This window comes from Anomaloglossus baeobatrachus, chromosome 10, assembly GCF_048569485.1.
Source record: "Anomaloglossus baeobatrachus isolate aAnoBae1 chromosome 10, aAnoBae1.hap1, whole genome shotgun sequence".
Classification (NCBI taxonomy): domain Eukaryota; kingdom Metazoa; phylum Chordata; class Amphibia; order Anura; family Aromobatidae; genus Anomaloglossus; species Anomaloglossus baeobatrachus.
The window spans coordinates 146,924,546-146,945,774 of record NC_134362.1 but is presented as its reverse complement, the minus strand read 5'-3'; the positions used below and the strand labels follow the sequence as shown (position 1 = coordinate 146,945,774).

The following is a 21,229-nucleotide window of genomic DNA, read 5'->3' as shown; positions in this document are numbered from 1 at the left end:
CCAATGTTGCTACAATGGTGGCCGGCCAGTGGCCCACTAAAGAACACAGTATTGTATTAGTAGGATTACACTCCCTAATAAAAAAAAATGGAAAAAGTATCAAAAATATATAATTGGTCATTTATAATTACTCGTATAAAATGTAATTACTTTTCTGTTTGGTATTGGTTGGAATGTAATTGCGTTTTCTCTCTGTTCAATTGATATGTAATTGGATGTTGTGACATTTTGTGTGATGTTTTCCTTTGGTATGTGTATGTTCGGATCTTAGATGTAAAACTTCAATAAAAAAAAACCTTAATTAAAAAATATATATAATTGTGTGTGTGCATGTATGTGCATATATATAGTGAGTGTCATGGGGTCCTTGTCCGATATCACACAATCAACAGAGCGAGAGATGGATGAACCATCCAAAGCATATTTATTCCATGCAATACAGAATGATCATCAAATAATCCACCACACAGACTGTAAAGTAGTCCAGTAATGGGATAAATTTCCCGGGGATGAGTCACACTCCTCCAGCAGTCCTTTTCCAGGCAAATGGGGGTTTCTCAACGGCTCTCTGGGGTACTGCTTGCAGCTGCAGCTTCTCCCCCCAGAGGATCAATCCTTCTCTCTTCTCCTTCCCAGCCTGGCTGACCAATTCTTCAGGTAAACAGAGAGTTTAGGTGGATCCCAGGCCCCCCTCCCCCAGACTTGGGGACAAAAACACTACAGGAGGTGATTACCTACAGACAATACAATGTACACACAAGCAATACACAGAATGGACAGTGAACCATGCCTAAAATACGAACCTCCACAACATGATACACAACCCCCTCATATTCCACCATCACAGTGAACATCATAAAAAAACAACAAATTGTTATGGCTCTTGGATGAAGTGGAAGAAAAAACATGAGTGCCTCCAAGGATTTAATTTTGCCTGTCATTTCTTTCTCTTAAAGGCTCAAGCCCGATGTCACAGAATTGGTCAGAACAAAGCTGTGAAGGTCTATCGATTAATTACAAGAAACTCCTATGAAAGGGAGATGTTTGACCGAGCGAGCCTGAAGTTGGGTTTAGACAAAGCTGTCCTCCAGAGCATGAGCGGGAGAGAAAACAGTGTTGGAGGGGTGAGAAACACTGTCTGTATCTCTACTGAAACGATCCAGTCCCCAGAAATGGTGGTTTGCGGCTGCTAACCAAAACCCTTTGTTTTTTATTTTATTTTTAATTCTCAATTAGTTAAGATATATTATAGAGGTGGCAGAATCAATTTGCAGAAGTCTTGTCCATTGGCCCGGTTAGTAATATGTGGGCGCTGGGCAGGAAACCTGCAAATCTCCTTTCCTGCCTGCACTTCTGGGTCTTCCTTTGATTAGTTATAAGCAAAGTTGGAGAATTTGTTGTTATTTCTCTATCGCTTTATTACGGGACACAGGTACCCAGGGGTGAATGCTGCTGTCTCTAGTAAGCTGACACTTGGCAAAAAAGGTTAGCCCCTCCTCAGCAGGGTACACCCACCAACTGGCACAAAGCTACTCAGTTTTTAGTTTAGTGTCAGTAGGAGGCAGACATGGGTCTTTTCTCAGACCAGGTTATACCATAGGTTTTCCTAATTGTGTTTTTATTAATGATTTCCTGCGGTTAATCAGACTCTCAAGTTCAAGGAAGACGAGTCTCACCCTTGGGGGCGCTCAATCTCCTTCAAAAAGGTGAAACGTCCTCCTCAGGTGTTTTCCAATGACGAGTTCAATTGAATAATTCTGTAATGAATGAGAGCACCCAGAAAAGTGTTTCCAGTGTAAGAAGTGCCTAGAAGACCATCTTCTTTCCTGATTGCCTGGGGACTGGTCTCATCAGGAGGAGGTCCCAGAGGACAAAAACTTCACGAAGGAGCGAAACCTGACAGGGCCTTTCCTGGGTGTGTAAGGTTTGGATTTGAGCTGGGGAAGAGAGGTGCTCTTACCACCAGTGGCGTCAGTGATGAGTTGGTCTAGCTTAGTACCAAAGAGACTAGAACCCTGGAAAGGAATGCCAGTGAGAGACTTTTTGGATGCTGCTTCTGTGTTCCAAGCCTTAGGCCATGTGCCCACGGGCGCTCGTACCTACGGATGTATCCGCAGGAACGAGCGCATGTTTCCCGCAGTTGCCCGCCGGCGTCCGCAGCTATTTTTAGCTGCGAGTTTCCAGTGGAATAGCTGCGGGAAACATGCGGACTTTCATGCGATTTACCTGCAGACGTCCCGGCCTCTATCTCCATAGCGGAGGGCCGGGATCTCCGCAAGTAAATCCGCATGAATAATTGACATGTAGTTAGGTGCGGCTGAGGGATCTCCGCAGGAGATTCCGCAGCCGCACTTTCCGCAGCGTGGACACAGACACTCCCCATGTCCCATAGGGTAACATGGGGAGTGCCTGTATATGCTAGAACCTGCGGATTTATCTGGAAAATCCAGAAAAATCTGCAGGTTTTCCGCGGCAAACTCCGCAGCAAAAAGCTCCCGTGGGCACATGGCCTTAAGCCAGAGGACCCTGCAGATGGCTACAATGTTGCTAGTGGCAAAAGCAGAGCAATCAGCCGTGTCTAAAGAGACCTCAAGTAAATACTTCCCGGCGTGGGCAATTTGGTCAGCTAGCTCAGCAAGCTCGTTACACGAGGCCCCGGTGAGGACTCCTTGATGAAAAAGCTTTGCAGGTGGAGACCGACTTAGCTACCCTGGTGGAAGCAAAGGCAGGACAAAGGATGGCAACTGTATCCTCAAAGGTGCAATTGGAAATGGCTTTGATGAGCATATCGGTATGATCTTTCAAGGAGGCTCAATCTGACAGAGAGTGAACGGTACTGGTGGACAGTCGGGAGGCTAGGGATAGCTACGACCAGGGACTCAGCCCTTTTGCTGAGTAGATCAGATCCGAAATGGTATAAAATATTCAGTCGCTTCCTACTCTAGACATGATTCTCTGGGAGCTCCCATTGCTTAGAGAATATTCCGTCAAACTCCCCGTTATTGGAAAACACCTGAGGGCAGTTCACCCTTTTGAAAGCAACTGAGCACCAGGGAGGGGGAAGCTCGTCTTCCTGGCCCTTGAGAGTCTGATTAACACCAGGAAATGACTAATAAAAACACAACAAGGAAAATCTAAGGTAGAAACCTCTCTGGCAGACCCATGTATGCCTCGTACACACACAAAGCTAAAACCTGATTGGCTTTGTATCTGTGGGTGAACCCTGCTGAGGAGGGGCTAACTTTTATTGCCTAGTGTCAGCCTCCTACCGACAGCAGCATTCACCCATGGCTACCTGTGTACCCCCAATGAAGGCTCTGAGAAAGATTGGTGAGAACCCCAAATCCTCTTTTTTTGTGCCTTGAAGAGCAGACATTAGTACAAGTTATAATGCCCGGATAGAAGTGATAAGAAAATACAGCACCAAATAAACTTAAACTTGTAGATTCAGGGTCAGGCTTGCCAACTGGCCAATTGGAGAATCCTCCAGTTGGCCTTCCCCAGCACAGGCCCTGCAGCACTGCCTGTCTGGTGCAGCTCCTGCCTCCTTCACATTAGTGTGGCGTGCCAGTCCGACCCTGTGTAGATTGATGTGTGAGTACACAGCCCAGGCATACACACTTATTCTAGTCTGATTATGTCCCCGCATTGGCAGATTCAGCAACTCTCCAAGAAAGAAATAGAAGACCTGCTCAGGAGGGGCGCATATGGAGCTATCATGGATGAGGAGGATGAAGGCTCAAAGTTTTGTGAGGAAGACATCGACCAAATCCTTCAGAGGAGAACAAAGACCATTACTATAGAGTCTGAAGGAAGGGGTTCGACGTTTGCCAAGGTATGCTATAGATGCCATATGTACTAGATAACATGGGGCATGCCTCGTATAACTTTGTAATATTAATGTAGGAGCTAATATCTCCCTCAGCACTAGGCGCACAGGTGCTAACATCTGATTTCTTTCCAGGCGAGTTTTGTAGCTTCCGGTAACAGAACTGACATCTCTTTGGATGACCCGAACTTCTGGCAGAAATGGGCAAAAAAGGCAGAAATAGACATAGATTCAGTGAGTGGCAGAGTAAGTATGGATTTCTCTCTAGTATATGGTTTTATCAGATAATCTTGAAATCACCATACCATATAGCAAATGTCAGCTCAAGTGGTACGGTATACCATGATGATCAAACGGGTAACAATGTTTTGAACTTTTGACTTTCAGGCTGCTTACCTGTCACTGACTTTACGATGAGCTCAAAGGTCAGAAAGACAGCAAAAACACTTACTCCTGTGATAAAACAGACAGGGAAATGTGTTACCTCAGAAAGTAACACTTATGAGCACCTTCTGTTTCATCTGTATACTCATTTGTAAGAGGCTTATGCTCACCCCTTCCACAAGCTGTGATATGTGTCGACCATGAATTGGCACAGCTCTGCACCGTCAGACACGGCCATTACACAGCACCTAGCAAGAGCACATACCGTATTTTTTGTATTATAAGACGCACTTTTCCTCCCAAAAATTTGGGAGGAAAATGAGGGGTTTGTCTTATAATCCAAATGCACCTTACTGGGAGGTGGTGACTGCAGTGCACTGTACTGGGGCCTGCGGGACGTTGAGCTGGGGCCTGCGGGGCGTTGTGCTGGGGCCTGCGGGGCGTTGTGCTGGGGCCTGCAGGGCGTTGTGCTGGGGCGTGCGGGGCGTTGTGCTGGGGCCTGCGGGGCGTTGTGCTGGGGCGTGCGGGGCGTTGTGCTGGGGCGTGCGGGGCGTTGTGCTGGGGCGTGCGGGGCGTTGTGCTGGGGCGTGCGGGGCGTTGTGCTAGGGCGTGCGGGGCGTTGTGCTGGGGCGTGCGGGGCGTTGTGCTGGGGCGTCCGGGGCGTTGTGCTGGCGCCTTTGGGGCTCTGTGCTGGCGCCTTTGGGGCTCTGTGCTGGCGCCTGTGGGGCTCTGTGCTGGGGCCTGTGGGGCTCTGTGGACACCCATGGGCTGCAAGCGGTAAGGCAGGGGCATCCTGAAGATGTCAGCAGTGCAGGCTTTAAATAATGGCACCTGGAGTCGGCGCGTGCTCAGATGGAGCGCTCGGCTCAAGATCTCATCTGCAACTGCGGCCCATTGATCTCGCAGAGCGGCCTTAAGGATAATGGTGCCCGGAGATGGCGCATGCGCAGATGTGATCTCGGTTCGTCATTGAGCCAATAGCTCAATCTGCGCATGCGCCGACTCCGGGCACCATTTCTTAGAAGACTGTACCACTGACATCTTCAAGATGCCCCTGTCTCACCGTTTGCAGCACAACATCCCACGACATAGCGCCCCAGCACAGCGCCCCACAGTTTCTGGAAGTTGCCTACCTCACAGCATCTGGGGCACCCACCGGCTGCACCTCCCTGCCTCCTGTGACCCCGCTCCACCACCACTGCCACCTTCCCCTGTTAAGAGACCACCGGATTACAAGACAGACCCCATTTTTTTTTCTCTAAATTTCAGGTGCGTCTTATAAACCGAAAAATACAGTATATATTACATTATCTCAGTACAGGAATATTTTTTTTAACACTCCAATTGTGGAACTTATTATTCCAAGATGTTTAGATTAAAATGTTTTTTGTTTTTTGGACAAACCCTTTAAGCTGCAGAAAAGATTCTAAAAGCTGATGAAGGAGCACTTGGCCTTTTGCCGGTTGATGGCTGTTTGCACAGGCCAGTGAACGGGAACAAGCGTTCTCCTCGGTCCATGTACGAGGGCATTTACTTCCAAATAAATAATATATTTTAACTTATCCAGTGTGAACAGAAGAGATCGGGCTCATTATTCTACATGAATGTAGAACTTTCTAATATTGATGTAGTAGATAATAAATGTCTAAGAGGTCAGCTCTGATTTATGTCCACCTGCAGAACAGCCTGGTCATTGATACACCGAGGATCCGCAAACAAACCCGGCCCTTTAGCGCTACCAAGGATGAACTAGCGGAGCTCTCTGAAGCAGAAAGTGAAGGAGATGACAAGCCCAAGCTGCGAAGACCATATGATCGCTTAAATGGATATGGCAGAACTGAGTGCTTCCGAGTGGAGAAAAACCTTTTGGTTTACGGGTAAGAAATTGATAGAAAAGCTTCACATTATAGGAATATGTATTGTCATAATGATCATTGGATCAAGCTTCATTGGCTCAAGGTTTAGTAGATTGTATCCTAGAGCTACAAATATTGGTGTCCAAGCGGATACCTCTCTACAATTGGGATTTGGCCACGATTCAGGCACGTTAATAGAAATAATAGATGCGCATATTCAGAATAGGTAATTGCCCCTTCTTTGCTTTCTATGTACTAAGCAGTAATAATATATAACCACAGATTAATATTACTTACAGAGAACCTGTCAACAGCATCGTGCTGCCCGAACCACAGGCAGCATCAACCCCAAACTGGGATAAAGCATTGAGACGGTGGAAAAGCACAGCTTGAAACCTGAGCCTTGTGTAGAAGCCTCCCACGGGTGGTGTCCTATGACTTCTTCCAGCCCAATTCTGTTTGACAGGTTCCTTCCTATTTATAAATAAAGGCCTAAGACACACGGCATGAAAATCGGAGCGAGTGGAATGCGATAAAACATCGCATTCCACTCGGACCAATATTAGCCTATGTGCCAGCACACATGAGCGATTATTTTCTCAATCCTAATCGGACTAAGAAAACAGTCGCAGCATGCTGTAGGTGCAATGCGATCCTCTTTCTCGCACCCATCCAAGTCTATGGGGGCGAGAGAAACCGCACTGCACTCGCGGTACACCAGTGTAATGCAAGTGCAGGGCAAGAATGGCAATAGCCGGTAACAGAGGATAGAGGGAGATAAATCCCTCCCTCCCCTCCTCAGTGCCGGCTCGCCCCCCCGCAGCTGTGGTCCGATCGCATGATCTGACCTCAGTCGCAATGACCCTTGGCTCCTGCTGTGCTGCCAGCGTGAGCAGAGTGTCATTTGAGGATCGCAGTAGTCCCCATGCGGCCCCGGCTAAAGAGAAACCTGTTAATCCAGTCTACCAGAGAGAAGCTAGTGCCAGTCGCCCTGTAGACTCTTGGGTTGATTGACTTGGGTTATGGCTACATGAACCTGCAGGCAGATTTTTTTTAAAAACTAAACATTTGCTTTTTCTTCATCGTTCCTTATGGGAGACCCAGACCATGGGTGTATAGCTTCTGCCTCCGGAGGACACACAAAGTACTACACTCAAACGTCTAGCTCCTCCCTCCGGGCTATATACACCCCCTGGATGACAATCTAACCAGTTCAATGCTTTGTGTTTCAGGAGGTCACACACACACATGCATTCTCTGATTTTTCATTTTTAAGATTTTGTTTTTAAAGATATGGAAGAAAAGCGGGTCCAATCTGGACTCCCGGCATGTCCCTTCACACCCCACTGTGTCGGCGGTGCTGTTAAGGTTGACTTTACAAGGCTGGAGCCTTCACATGCCGCGCTCCTTCAACATCCTTTTCAGGCTCTGGTTTGAAGTGGGAGCCGTCTCGGTCCTCTCTACTTGCAGGAGACCGGTCTCCATCCGCAGCCCTGTCAGGTTCCTGCTGGACGGAGCGTTTGACCTTCCCTCAGGGACATGGCCCTGTGTCTCAAAAGCTAAGTATTGAGACGTTTTTCAGGGGTCCCGGGTACTTTTATTGAGGGGAGAGTATGTTTTTTGTCTTTTACTGTAATTCCGGCCGGTTCTCGGGGTTTTTCCGGAGAACCGCGCCGGGGGTGCCTGCTCGTCGGCCGCATGTTAAAATCTAGGCCCCGGCTTCAGTTTGGGCCTAGTTTCGGTTTCAGCTTCCCTGCATGTCATTCATGCAGAGGCATAGCGTGGCGCCGCCCACCGGCCGGCCAGCAGAGGGGAGGACACTCCTCTCTGAGGAGATGTTCCCTCCCCTGTATCTCTCCTTGGCCCTCCGGTTTCCCGCTCTTGGGCTACTCCCCGCCCCCCTCCTCCTTCCAGCGCCATTTTCTCAGCGTTCTCACACTGATCGGTGCTGGATGCTGCAGCTGCTGCTTTTTAGGAAGGCTGACGCTTCACTGGGGGTCCGAGCTGTGGAATCCGGAGGGCACACATAGAGCGGTCTGGTAAGCCACAACCTCTGGTTGTGGGCTTTTTATTATACACTCTCAGGGCATTCTACAGGAGTGTATTCTTGCTGCAGAGCCTCCACCTCAGCAGCATGTCTGTCACTAGGAGCAAGGCTGCAAAGCTGTACGCTATATGCACTGCATGTAAGCTCATTCTGCCAGAGCCAAGCACATACCCACATTGTGATGCCTGCTCTAATATGGTGGTCCCTCAGCCTGGAGCCTCCTCAGGGGTTCCTCCGGCCGCTCCAGCCCCGGTGACTGATCCCCCGGCTTGGGTAGCATCTTTTTCCAGAGCTATTTCCCAGTCTTTTGCCGACTCTATGGGACAACTGTCCCGGACACTGCTGACCATGCATCAGCCCCCTTCTCAGGGCGCCTCTGCTGCTCCGAGCTCTGCAGAGCCCTCAGAGCATGTTCTAGGACCCCGTCCTCCTAAACGGAGACGTAGGGACCCTTCTCCTTCCTCGTCCCACGGCTCTGATTCACGGGCCGAGGTGCAGGGCGAGGAGGATACTTTTACTGTGGGTTCAGACGCTAGCTCTAGGTACCCCATTGCCTTGTCTGAGGATGATGCGGATGTTAGTGACTTGATTGCGTCCATTAACTCCGTTCTGAACCTCAATCCACCAGTGTCAGAGGAACAAGCCTCTCTGGTAGAGATACATCAGTTTGCCTCACCTAAGAAAGCTCGGAGTACGTTTTTTAACCACTCCAGTTTTCAGGCCACTGTCACCAAACCCAGGGCCTGTCCTGACAAATGCTTTCCAAAGCGTAGTTCTGATGACCGTTTTCCCTTTCCACCTGATGTGGTGAAGGAGTGGGCTCAGTCCCCAAAGGTAGACCCTCCAGTGTCTAGAATCTCAGCCCGCACAGTCGTAGCGGTGGCCGATGGCACCTCTCTTAAGGATCCCACTGACCGCCAGGTTGACCTTCTGGCCAAGTCTGTATATGAGGCGGCAGGAGCCTCCTTCTCCCCGTCTTTTGCGGCAGTGTGGGCTCTTAAGGCAGTTTCTGCCTCTCTGGCGGAGATACATTCCCTCACCAGGGACTCTATGCCTGAGATGGAGGCCTTAACTTCTCAGGCTTCGGCTTTTTCATCCTACGCCATGTCTGCCATTCTGGAGGCTTCTCACCGCACGGCGGTGGCCTCCGCTAACTCTCTCGCGATCCGCAGGATCTTGTGGCTTCGAGAGTGGAAAGCAGACGCTTCTTCTAAGAAGTACCTTGCTGGGCTCCCCTTTGCTGGGTCCCGGCTGTTCGGTGAACAACTGGATGAAATTATTAAGGAAGCTACTGGCAGGAAGAGTACTTCCTTGCCACAAGCTAAAGCCAAGAGACCTGTCCAGGGCAGGAACCAATCGAGGTTTCGTTCCTTTCGTTCCTCTAACTGGTCATCCTCTAAGCCCTCAGCCTCGTCCACTACCGCAGCCAAGGATCGTAAACCCATCTGGCGCGTGAAGCCGCGTCCTCAGAAGTCCGGAGGAGCCGCTGCCACTAAGGCAGCCCCCTCTTGACTATCTGGCTGCGCCAGCAACGTCCTCGGTCGGTGGCAGGCTCTCCCACTTTGGCGACGTGTGGTTTCAACACGTCTCCGATCAGTGGGTGCGGGATATCATCTCCCACGGCTACAGGATAGAATTTTCTTCCAGCCCGCCAAACAGATTTTTTCTGTCCACCCCCCCCTGCTCCAAAGCCACCGCCTTCTCTCAGGCCGTGGCATCCCTGCAGGCCAACGGTGTTATTGTTCCGGTTCCCGCTCGGGAACGGTTCAGAGGTTTCTACTCAAACCTCTTTCTAGTCCCCAAGAAGGACGGTTCCTTCCGGCCCATCCTGGATCTCAAGCTTCTCAACAAGCATGTTCAGGTGCGGCGTTTTCGCATGGAATCTCTGAGATCGGTCATTGCATCAATGGCCCAAGGAGAGTTTCTGGCATCCATCGACATCAGAGATGCCTATCTGCACGTGCCTATCGCGGTTTCACACCAACATTGGCTCCGCTTTGCAATCGGAGAGGAACATTTCCAATTCGTGGCTCTCCCCTTCGGGTTAGCCACGGCCCCTCGTGTTTTCACCAAGGTTATGGCAGCAGTGGTTGCGGTCCTGCATCTTCAGGGGTTGGCAGTAATCCCCTACCTGGACGACCTTCTAGTCAAGGCCTCATCCAGGGCAGACTGCCAGCGGAGTGTCTTGCTCACTCTCGCCACGCTTGTTCAGTTCGGGTGGCTTGTCAACCTGCCCAAGTCCACTCTGACCCCGACCCAGGGACTTCTGTACCTAGGGATGCAATTCGAGACTCTCCCGGCACTTGTGAAGTTGCCCTTAGTCAAACAGCAGTCCCTTCAGCTAGTGGTGCGCTCTCTGCTGAGGCACCGCCGTCATTCCATCAGGCACCTCATGCAGGTGCTGGGTCAGATGGTGGCGTCAATGGAAGCGGTTCCCTTTGCCCAGTTCCATCTGCGTCCCCTGCAGCTGGACATTCTCCGCTGTTGGGACAAGCGGACCTCTTCCCTGCACAAGCTAGTGGCTCTGTCGCCACAGACCAGGAGCTCTCTTCAGTGGTGGCTTCAGCCCCTCTCTGTCACAGGGACGCTCCTTTCTGACTCCGTCCTGGGTGATTCTCACCACGGATGCCAGCCTCTCCGGTTGGGGAGCAGTTTTTCTCCATCACCGAGCACAGGGCACTTGGACTCCATCCGAATCAGCCCTCCCGATCAATGTTCTGGAAATCAGAGCTGTGTTTCTAGCTCTCCTAGCCTTGCACCACCTGTTGGCGGGCAGGCACATTCGAGTCCAGTCGGACAACGCGACGGCAGTTGCCTACATCAATCACCAGGGCGGAACTCGCAGCCGCCTGGCGATGTTGGAGGTTCAACGAATCCTCCGAGTCCACCATATTAGCAGTCCACATCCCAGGCGTAGAAAACTGGGAGGCCGATTATCTCAGCCGTCAAACCGTGGACAGCGGCGAGTGGGCCCTGCACCCGGCAGTGTTCAGGTCAATCTGCCGCAAGTGGGGTACTCCGGAAGTGGATCTAATGGCATCCCGGCACAACAACAAGGTTCCGGTTTACGTGGCTCGCTCCCACGATCCTCAGGCCTTCGCAGCGGACGCGCTGGTTCAGGATTGGTCCCAGTTCCGTCTGGCCTACGTGTTTCCCCCTCTGGCTCTCTTGCCCAGGGTTCTGCGCAAGATCAGAATGGAGGGCCGTCGGGTCATAATCATTGCTCCGGACTGGCCCAGGCGAGCTTGGTACCCAGACCTGCTCCGCCTGTCCGTAGAGGTGCCGTGGCATCTCCCGGACCGCCGAGACCTTCTCTCTCAAGGTCCGTTTTTCCGCCAGAATTCTGCGGCTCTCAGATTGACGGTGTGGCTCTTGAGTCCTGGATCCTGACGGCTTCAGGCATTCCCTCTGAGGTCATCTCCACTATGACTCAGGCTCGGAAGTCTTCTTCGGCCAAGATTTATCACAGGACTTGGAGGATCTTCCTGTCCTGGTGTCGCTCTTCCGACCATGCTCCTTGGCCGTTCTCCTTGCCGACCATCCTGTCTTTTCTACAGTCTGGTCTACAGCTAGGACTGTCCCTCAATTCCCTCAAGGGACAGGTGTCGGCTCTGTCGGTAGTATTCCAGCGGCGTATCGCCCGACTGGCTCAGGTGCGCACCTTCATGCAGGGCGCAGCTCACATCATTCCTCCTTACCGGCGGCCTTTGGATCCCTGGGACCTTAATTTGGTCCTCACGGCCTTACAGAAACCCCCCTTTGAGCCTCTTAGGGAGGTTCCCTTGTTTAGACTTTCACAGAAAGTTGTTTTTCTAGTAGCCATAACTTCTCTCAGGAGAGTTTCTGATTTGGCTGCGCTCTCTTCGGAATCCCCCTTTTTGGTGTTTCACCAAGACAAGGTGGTTCTTCGTCCGACTCCGGACTTTCTCCCTAAGGTGGTGTCTTCTTTCCACCTTAACCAGGACATTTCATTGCCCTCTCTTTGTCCGGCCCCGGTGCATCGCTTTGAGAAGGCGTTGCACTCCTTGGATTTGGTGCGGGCGCTCCGAATCTATGTGTCACGCACCGCCGTTTTTAGGCGGTGCACCTCACTTTTTGTGCTAACCGCGGGTCAGCGCAAGGGTCTCTCTGCTTCTAAACTGACCCTAGCTCGTTGGATTAGGTCGGCTATCGCCGATGCCTACCAGTGTTCTCAGGTGCCCCCTCCGCCAGGGATTAAGGCGCACTCGACCAGAGCTGTCGGTGCCTCCTGGGCTTTCAGGCACCAGGCTACGGCTCAGCAGGTTTGTCAGGCTGCCACTTGGTCCAGTCTGCACACTTTTTCGAAGCACTACCAAGTGCATGCTCATGCTTCGGCAGATGCGAGCTTGGGCAGACGCATCCTTCAGGCGGCTGTTGCCCATTTGTGAAGTTAGGTTTTGCCTACTTCTCAGTTTGGTTTATTTCCCACCCATGGACTGCTTTGGAACGTCCCATGGTCTGGGTCTCCCATAAGGAACGATGAAGAAAAAGAGAATTTTGTTTACTTACCGTAAATTCTTTTTCTTATAGTTCCGACATGGGAGACCCAGCACCCTCCCTGTTGCCTGTTGGCAGTTTTTGTTCCGTGTGTTTTCACTGGCTGTTGTTGTAGACAGAGGTTCCGGTTTTGCCGAGTTTTACTCTATCTCTACTTATGGGTGGATGTCCTCCTTCAGCTTTTGCACTGAACTGGTTAGATTGTCATCCAGGGGGTGTATATAAGCCCGGAGGGAGGAGCTACACGTTTGACTGTAGTACTTTGTGTGTCCTCCGGAGGCAGAAGCTAAACACCCATGGTCTGGGTCTCCCATGTCGGAACTATAAGAAAAAGAATTTACGGTAAGTAAACAAAATTCTCTTTTTTTATATGTTGTCATTCTCTTAATTGCAAGTAGATCAGTGGGGGTCCAAGTACTGAGACTCCCAACGATCTCCCCAAAGTGTCCAAGATACAGTTGCACACAGCTCCTGCCTCATTGTGCAGTCAGATTACATTTCTTGGGGGAGCAAAGGAAAATGGAATTTACTAATACTGTAGACTTGTACTGTTGGTGGTCCTTTCTAGGTGGGGAAGGTGGCGAGACATATTATCACATGGCCGATTCAAGAGGCAGCTTAATGAGCAGGATGTGGAGATAATCTGCCGAGCATTGCTGGCCTACTGCCTGGTGCACTACAGAGGAGATGAGAAGATCAAGAGCTTCGTCTGGGACCTCATCACTCCTACCGAAGACGGGCGCACGCGGGAGCTGCAAAACCATCTTGGTACGTCACACCTTTCTATTTGCTATACTGATACAGAGAAGATAAAAGAAACCTTTTCCATGACGTAATCCTATTTGTATTAAGTCCCAGGTTAATCATTCAAATCTTTGATAAGTTCTTGGAATATTGTTGATATTCTTCATGGGGTGTATTGGATGTTTTGTTCATTTTTGCCTTGAAATTGGAAATATTCCATATTGGTGAAGAATATAAACTTCAATCTCTATCATATAATATTCTCTGCAATCGATGGAACTTTTCATGGACATAGCAACATTTTTTTTCCATGCTGGTATACATATTTGAAGATTATTATTCAGTATACTTTACAAAATGATGAATATTTCCCATCGATGGAAATGACTTCCGAGTTCTCCAGAGAATTGAGATCATTCATTTTAATTTTGATAAACAGATTTTCCTCTCCACTAGGTAGGTGTCATATAATACTGATTTGGTTATTAGGAATTAGAATTTTACATTAAACTGGGGTGTTGGGGGTTCTTAAATAAACGCATGTATTTGGGGTTAAAAATAATTTTTGCAATTGTGTTTCGTTAAAAATGTTGCACTATTTTGCATTTACAGGCTCTCTTATTCTCTTTGTAGATTCAACTTTGATGTGGTCTGTGGTCACAAAAAAGCCTGTAATAGCAAAACGGTGTAACATTTTTAATGAAACCCAATTCCAAAAATGATTTTTAGCCCCAAATACATGCTTTTAACGAAGAAAAAAAGACATTTTAGGCCACCACTTTAAACCAAACAACCTGCTGTAAAGTAAACCGTATCCCTAATGGGTTAATTAGTTACTATAGCATTAAAACAGATATAGGGTCACAGGTTGCTATTAAGTAATCACGCTGTCCCATCATAATCAATGGGTTTGGCCAGTGTACATCTAATGTGCACAACCAACCAATTTTCAGCTAAAAACTTTGAGAGCAGGGTGGAAAAATAACAGATGTCCGTATACCAAATTGTGAATTACTATATATCCATCACCCACACTCAAAAGTAAATATTAAGGTATAAAGGTTCCAACACTGAAAACCAAACCAATTTAACAAAAAAGGAACCAGAAACAAAAATATATAGAAATAATCTTTATTAAAGGAATTCAAAGCAAAAGGGTGTCAATACAGAATGATACACAAGATGGCAGCACTCATTAACAGGAGGAGAAAAGGGGAATCACCAAAATGAAAAAACTGTGTACAAAAATTCATATGAAGCCAGATCCAAATCCCAGTGTAGCAGTGCCCATAAATAGGGGAATGGATGTGCTGATGCAGCAATAGAAAACAATAAATAGATGGTGAACCTAACCTGCTACACATCTCCTCCTGCTGGAATGGCATGACACCCTGACGAAGGCTTTTTGCTGAAACGTGCGTTGGGTGCGGGTGGCGCCATTCCAGCAGGAGGAGATGTTAACAGGTTAGTTTCACCATCTATTTATTGTTTTCTATTGCTGCATCAGCACGTTCATTCCCCTATTTCAGAGCCACATATAATTATATTGGGCACTGCTACACTGGGATTTGGATCTGGCTTCATATGTATTTTTGTACAGTTTTTTCATTTTGGTGATTCCCCTTTTCTCCTCCTGTTAATGAGCGCTGCCATCTTGTGTATCATTCTGTATTGACACTCTTTTGCTTTGCACTCCTTTAATAAAGATTATTTCTATTTATTCTTGTTTCTGATTCCTTTTTTATTAAATTGGTTTGATCTGATGTGCACAGCCAGCTCTATTCTATGCCTACCATGCCTATTGCTGTATATTTTGCAAAGGTGAATTGGGATGCACCTTATTGGTAACATATATGATGAGTAACTCTACCATGGGGAGCGCTGTAGGAACTGTTGTATAGCAGTGTCTTCTATGGTGTCATTTTATGCCTTTCTTTATATATTGTGTCTGATTTGCAGCATGTGTTGTACGCCAGATGTGTTGTACGCCAGATGTGTTGTACGCCAGATGTGTTACGCCAGATGTGTTGTACGCCAGATGTGTTGTACGCCAGATGTGTTGTACGCCAGATGTGTTGTACGCCAGATGTGTTGTACGCCAGATGTGTTACGCCAGATGTGTTGTACGCCAGATGTGTTGTACGCCAGATGTGTTGTACGCCAGATGTGTTGTACGCCAGATGTGTTGTACGCCAGAGCTTCATTTACAATTCTGCAAGCTTCAGACTTCAATTCATCCATTTCTTTCTCCAAGAGGACGTCTCTGCTCTAAATATTCTTTCATGACGGTGAATAGGTGTGTTTATTTTATATTACGATGTATGCTTCTCCCTAGGATTATCTGCTCCAGTACCGAGAGGTAGAAAGGGGAAGAAGGTGAAGTCCCAAGCTAGCACTTTTGACATCCACAAGGCTGAATGGTTGCGAAAGTACAACCCAGAACATCTGCTACAAGATGACGGATATAAAAAACATCTGAAGCATCACTGCAACAAGTAAGAGAAGGCGTGATTATCCCCGATCAGCCTGCGCTTTTACCTTTGTAGTTATCGCCATCTCAGGTCATTATCGTGCCTACATCTGGTTCCTTCTCCTCGCAGGGTGTTACTTAGGGTGAGAATGTTGTACTATCTCAAGCAGGAAGTGATCGGGGCCAACAGTAAATGTGTCCTTGAAGGAATGGATATCGGGTAAGGCAAAATATTCTAAAAAACACTTCCTTATTGCCACATAGACTACTTATGTTGTTTTATTTTTATGTATTTTTTCTTCTTTTTTTTTTTATTTTAGTGAGATTGATTTATCTATTCCTGAACCTGATCACTCAGAGTTACCAGTGGATTGGTGGGATGCAGATGCCGACAAGTCCCTTTTGGTTGGCGTCTACAAGCACGGTGAGTAGAGGGCCTTCATGACGTCGGATGTATGCTTCTCCATCTCCACCAACATCTTGCCTTATCCTCCAGGAATGTCCATTTTCATTGTAAAGGATGATTGATTTCCAATATTTGAGCTGGGAGAATGTCACGTACAACCTTGTGCTAAGAATGGTAACTGTCAGTGACACAACACTCACAACCTTATAATATACCGATATATCTACTTATTTAGTGTTTATTTACAAATAAAAAAATATCGTGATAAATCACTCACCGACCAGCCCAACCCCTGGCTTTAGATATAATAATTTCCACAATAGAATAAACATTTTACCAGCTGTGATCGCCAAGAACTGATCTGGTATGCCTGCCATGCCTGCATTATTATACTGGTAATTATTAGTTACGCAGATACCAATGGCTTATATAATGATTGCACAAAATAATGCCGTTATTAACTTGCAGGTTTTTTTTTCTTTTAATCTCCGCAGGGTATGAAAAGTACAACACAATCCGGGCGGACCCCGCTCTTTGTTTTCTTGAAAGAGCTGGAAAGCCGGATGAAAAAGCTGTTGCAGCAGAACAGAGAGCCAACGATTACATGGACGGGTGGGTTACAGGAGCCACAATAGTTACTGTAGGGAATCTGGTACCGGACCACCATGGGACAATAATAATCAATTATCTTATTCCCTACAGTGATGTAGAAGACCCGGAGTACAAGCCTGCCCCCGCACTATTCAAGGACGATCTGGAGGTAAGAGACCAATGTTTGATTTCTGTACTTAGAGGGATTGTATAACCTCTTAGGCTATGTTCACACAGGGCTTTTGTTGATAAGTTTTTGCTGTGTTTTTTAGCTGCAGATTTGCCTTGGTTATATGCAAATCCATGCTAATAAAAAGCTGCTTTTTACAGTCCCATCAAAGTCTATGAGATTTCTGAAATCTCATGCACGCACACAAACACATCAGGTTTTTTTCCTGTTTTGTCAAATACCTGCATTTTTGGTCAGGTTTTTAAAGAATGAACATGTCAATTCTCTGCTGCAGATTTACTGCGTTTTTTCATTGATAAAACCCATTTCTTTGTCGCTCCATTGGAGACCCAGACAATTGGGTGTATAGCTTCTGCCTCCGGAGGCCACACAAAGTATTACACTTTTAAAAAAGTGTAACCCCTCCCCTCTGCCTATACACCCTCCCGTGGACCACGGGCTCCTCAGTTTTATGCTTTGTGTGGAAGGAGGCACACATCCACTCATGCATTCTCATACATAGTTATGTCGGATGGAAGACAAGAGGTCCCCGATGGGGTCCCCGGCATGTTCCCTTCTCACCCCACTAAGTCGGCGGTGTTGTTAAGGTTGAGGTACCCATTGCGGGTACGGAGGCTGGAGCCACATGCCGTCTCCTTCACCATCCCTTATGCGGCTCTGGGATAAGTGGGATCCTATGCGGTGATCCATGTGCTGGGACCGTGCTCCATCCGCAGCCCCTGGGGAACCTGCCGGACCGGAGCTTCTTCATCCCCAGGGACCGGGCCCTGCAACTTGAAGGTACTCTGTATCCTCATGTGGGGACTGTACAGGGGTCGCACCTTCTCCCCGGAAGCCGCGGTGGTTCCGTCCGTTGTCTTTTCGGCGGACTTCCGCGCCGACCGTGCCAGCTTGTCGGGCGCGGCCTTAAATTTAGCCCCCGGCTTCGCCGCGGCCTAGTCCGAAAAATTCCGCCCCCGAGCCTGCCTGTCAAGGGTAAGGGCGGGATTACCGACATGACGTCGGCCTTGAGGGCTGGAGCATCCTGCATGTCTCCCTCCCCCCTCATTGACCACTTGGGGACTCCAGATTCCCGCTCTCTGCTAGCGCCGCCCTCGGCTCCACTCACCCCCTGAGAGCTCCGGCAGCCATTTTTAGCATTCTGCCGGTGGATGCTATTCAGCAGCAAGGCTCTGCAGCTCCGGGGGATCCACGACAGGGAATCTGGAGGACACACTCCGCTCGTGAGCGGTTGGTAAGCCACACCGGTCACCCGGTGCTGGTCCCACTAAGTTGCCGGGATATATATATATATATATATATATATATATATATAATAGATATATATATCTGTTCGGAAAGGCGGTATACCCTTTTCCCATATACCCTCAGTGGTCACTCTCCTAAGAGACAACAGCATGTCGTCCACAAGGAGCAAAGCTACTAAGGCACAGATTTTTTTATTTTTTTCGCGGCCTGTACCTCTTGTGGGGCTATGTTGCCTGCGGGATCCACCTACCCTCACTGTGATCAATGCTCGACTCCTGCCACGCTTGCTCAGCCGGAGCCTAGGGCAATTGTGGGCCCCTCGGCTCAGGTAGATCCCCCTGCTCCCCCTGAGCAGGCCGCAGGGACAGAGTCACCGGCGTTGGCCTCTTTTGCTGAGAAACTCTGTCACTTTCTCAATCCATTGCACAGTCTATGGACAAATGGTCATCTAAGCTGCTTGAGGCATTGCAGTCCAGACCGGGCTCTTCACAGGCCCCGGTCCCTGTTAGTTTGTCTCCTCCAGGCCCTTCTCGGTCCGCGCCGCAGCGCGCTCCCAGGATAGCCCCTAGGTCCCAGGCGGAGGACTCCTGCCCGGATCGCAGCCCCAGACCTGCTAAGCGGCCTCGCTGGGATTCTTCCCCGGCCTCCTCACGCTGCTCTGGATCCCAGTTTGAGGACTCTCAGGAAGACGAGGCGGACGTGGGAGCTCAGGGCTCTGACCCTGACTTCGCCCTTAACCTTGATACCCCTGAGGGGGACGCCTTAGTAAATGATCTTTTCTTCATCGTTCCTATGGGAGACCCAGACCATGGGTGTATAGCTTCTGCCTCCGGAGGACACACAAAGTACTACACTCAAATGTGTAGCTCCTCCCTCCTAGCATATACACCCCCTGGTAGCCAGTCCTAGCCAGTTCAATGCTTTGTGTTTCAGGAGGTCACACACACATGCATTCTCTGATTTTTGATTTTTGATTTTTTGGATTTCAAAGATTTGGAAGAAAAGCGGGTCCAGTCTGGACTCCCGGCATGTCCCTTCTCACCCCACTGTGTCGGCGGTGCTGTTAAGGTTGATTTTCCAAGGCTGGAGCCTTCACATGCCGCGCTCCTTCACCATCCCCTGGGGCTCTGGCTTGAAGTGGGAGCCATCTCGGTTCTCACTGCTTTGCAGGAGACCGGTCTCCATCCGCAGCCCTTTCAGGACCCTGCCGGACGGAGCAATCACCCCCCAGGGACCTGGCAACCTGCGTCTCACAAGCTAAGTACATGAGACGTTATTACCACAGAAAGTGGTCTTTCCAGGGGTCCTTTATACTTTATTTATTGGGGAGAGTGTGTTTTATGTTTGTGTTAACATTTCCGTCCGGTTCTCCAGTTTTCACTGGAGAACCGCGCCGATGGTGCCTGCACGCCGGCCGCATGTTTAAATCTAGGCCCCGGCTTCGCCTGAGGCCTAGTTTCGGTTTCCACTGCCCCTGCATGTCAGTCATGCAGAGGGACAGTGTGGCTCCGCCCAGCGGCTGTGCAGCACAGGGAACGGACACTCCTCACTGAGGAAGGATTCCCTCCCCTGTCTACCTCATTTGCCCGCTCTCAGAGTAGGCCCCGCCCCCTCTCCTCGCTCCGGTCGCCATTTTCTCAGCGTTCTCTGTGTCTGCATAGGCACAGAGATTCCACATGGTGACAAGTGGGGGCCTGGGCTGAGGGACTGGAGGGCACAGATGTATGTTAAACGGTCTGGCAAGCCACAACCTCCGGTTTGTGCAGCTGCTTATTTTATCTGTTTATATACTCTGCTGGGGGCCATTCTGGACAGAGCCCCCACCTCTGCAGCATGTCTCACATCAGAGCAAGGCTGCAAGGCTTTTCTTAATAGGCACTGTATGTAGACTCGTACGGCCTGTACCGAGCACATAAGCACAGTGGTCCCTCAGCCTGGAGGCTCATCAGTGGTCCCTCCAGCTGCTCCGGCTTCGGTGGCTGAACCCCCGGTTTGGGTAGAATCCGCTCTTTCCGGGGGACGGCTGTCCCGGACTCTGCTGAGCATGCATTAGCCCCCTTCTCAGGGCGTTTTCTGCTGCTACGGCTCGCTCAGCAAAGCTCACAGAGGACTCTCCTTCTGGTCTCAGACCCCGTCCTCCTAAAATGGAGACGCAGGGTCCCCTGTCCTTCCCCGTCCCGCAGCTCTGATTCACGAGCTGACTCACTGGACGAGGAGGATGTCTCTACCAGGGGCTCGGACGCTACTTTATGTACCATTGATCTGTCCGAAGGTGACGTAGATGCTAATGATTGGATTGCGTCCATTATACTTGTACTGGACCTCCATCCGCCTGTATCAGGGGAGCATTCCCCGCTGGCAGAAAGGCATCAGTATACCTTAAAGAGAACAAGGAGTGTGTTCCTTAACCACTCCAGTTTTCAGCCCACTGTGTCCAAGCCCAGAGCCTGTCCTGTCAGACGCTCCCAAAGCGTGGTTCTGATGACTGTTTCCCCCTCCCACCAGAGGTGGTCAAGGAGTGAGCTCATTCGCCAAGGGTGGTCCCTCCGGTGTCTAGACTTTCAGCCCGGATAGTTGTATCAGTGGCTGACGGCACCTCTATAAGGATCCCACTGTACATTAATTTTGTACTGGACCTCAATCCGCCGGAGTTTACCTTGCCTAAGAGAACAAGGAGTGTGTTCCTTAACCACTCCAGTTTTCAGGCCACTGTGACCAAGCCCAGAGTCTGCTCTAACAGACGCTTCCCATGAAGTGTGGTTCTGATGACTGTTTTCCCTTTCCACCAGTGGTGGTCAAGGAGTGGGCTCATTCACCAAAGGTGGCTCAGCCCGGACCGTTGTATCAGTGGCTGATGGCTCCTCACTTAAAGTTTTGCTGTCCGCCAGGTTGTCCTTCTGGCCAAATCTGTATGGGGGCGGCAGGAGCCTCGTTCTCCTCAGCTTT

The 21,229-nt window shown here is 49.4% G+C and overlaps 1 protein-coding gene across 4 annotated transcripts in view; it reads left to right on the top strand.

Annotated features, from left to right (window-relative positions):
• Positions 1–21,229, top strand: part of CHD9 (chromodomain helicase DNA binding protein 9) — a 365,799-nt gene that overhangs the window by 246,268 nt on the left and 98,302 nt on the right. For all 4 annotated transcript variants that reach the window (XM_075325725.1, XM_075325724.1, XM_075325727.1 and 1 more), the window contains 10 exons: positions 957–1,124; positions 3,656–3,835; positions 3,965–4,075; positions 5,894–6,090; positions 13,203–13,402; positions 15,714–15,873; positions 15,979–16,068; positions 16,169–16,272; positions 16,749–16,866; positions 16,957–17,014. In XM_075325725.1, coding sequence (XP_075181840.1) covers positions 957–1,124; positions 3,656–3,835; positions 3,965–4,075; positions 5,894–6,090; positions 13,203–13,402; positions 15,714–15,873; positions 15,979–16,068; positions 16,169–16,272; positions 16,749–16,866; positions 16,957–17,014 — 1,386 coding nt within the window. The remainder of the gene's footprint in view (positions 1–956; positions 1,125–3,655; positions 3,836–3,964; positions 4,076–5,893; positions 6,091–13,202; positions 13,403–15,713; positions 15,874–15,978; positions 16,069–16,168; positions 16,273–16,748; positions 16,867–16,956; positions 17,015–21,229) is intronic.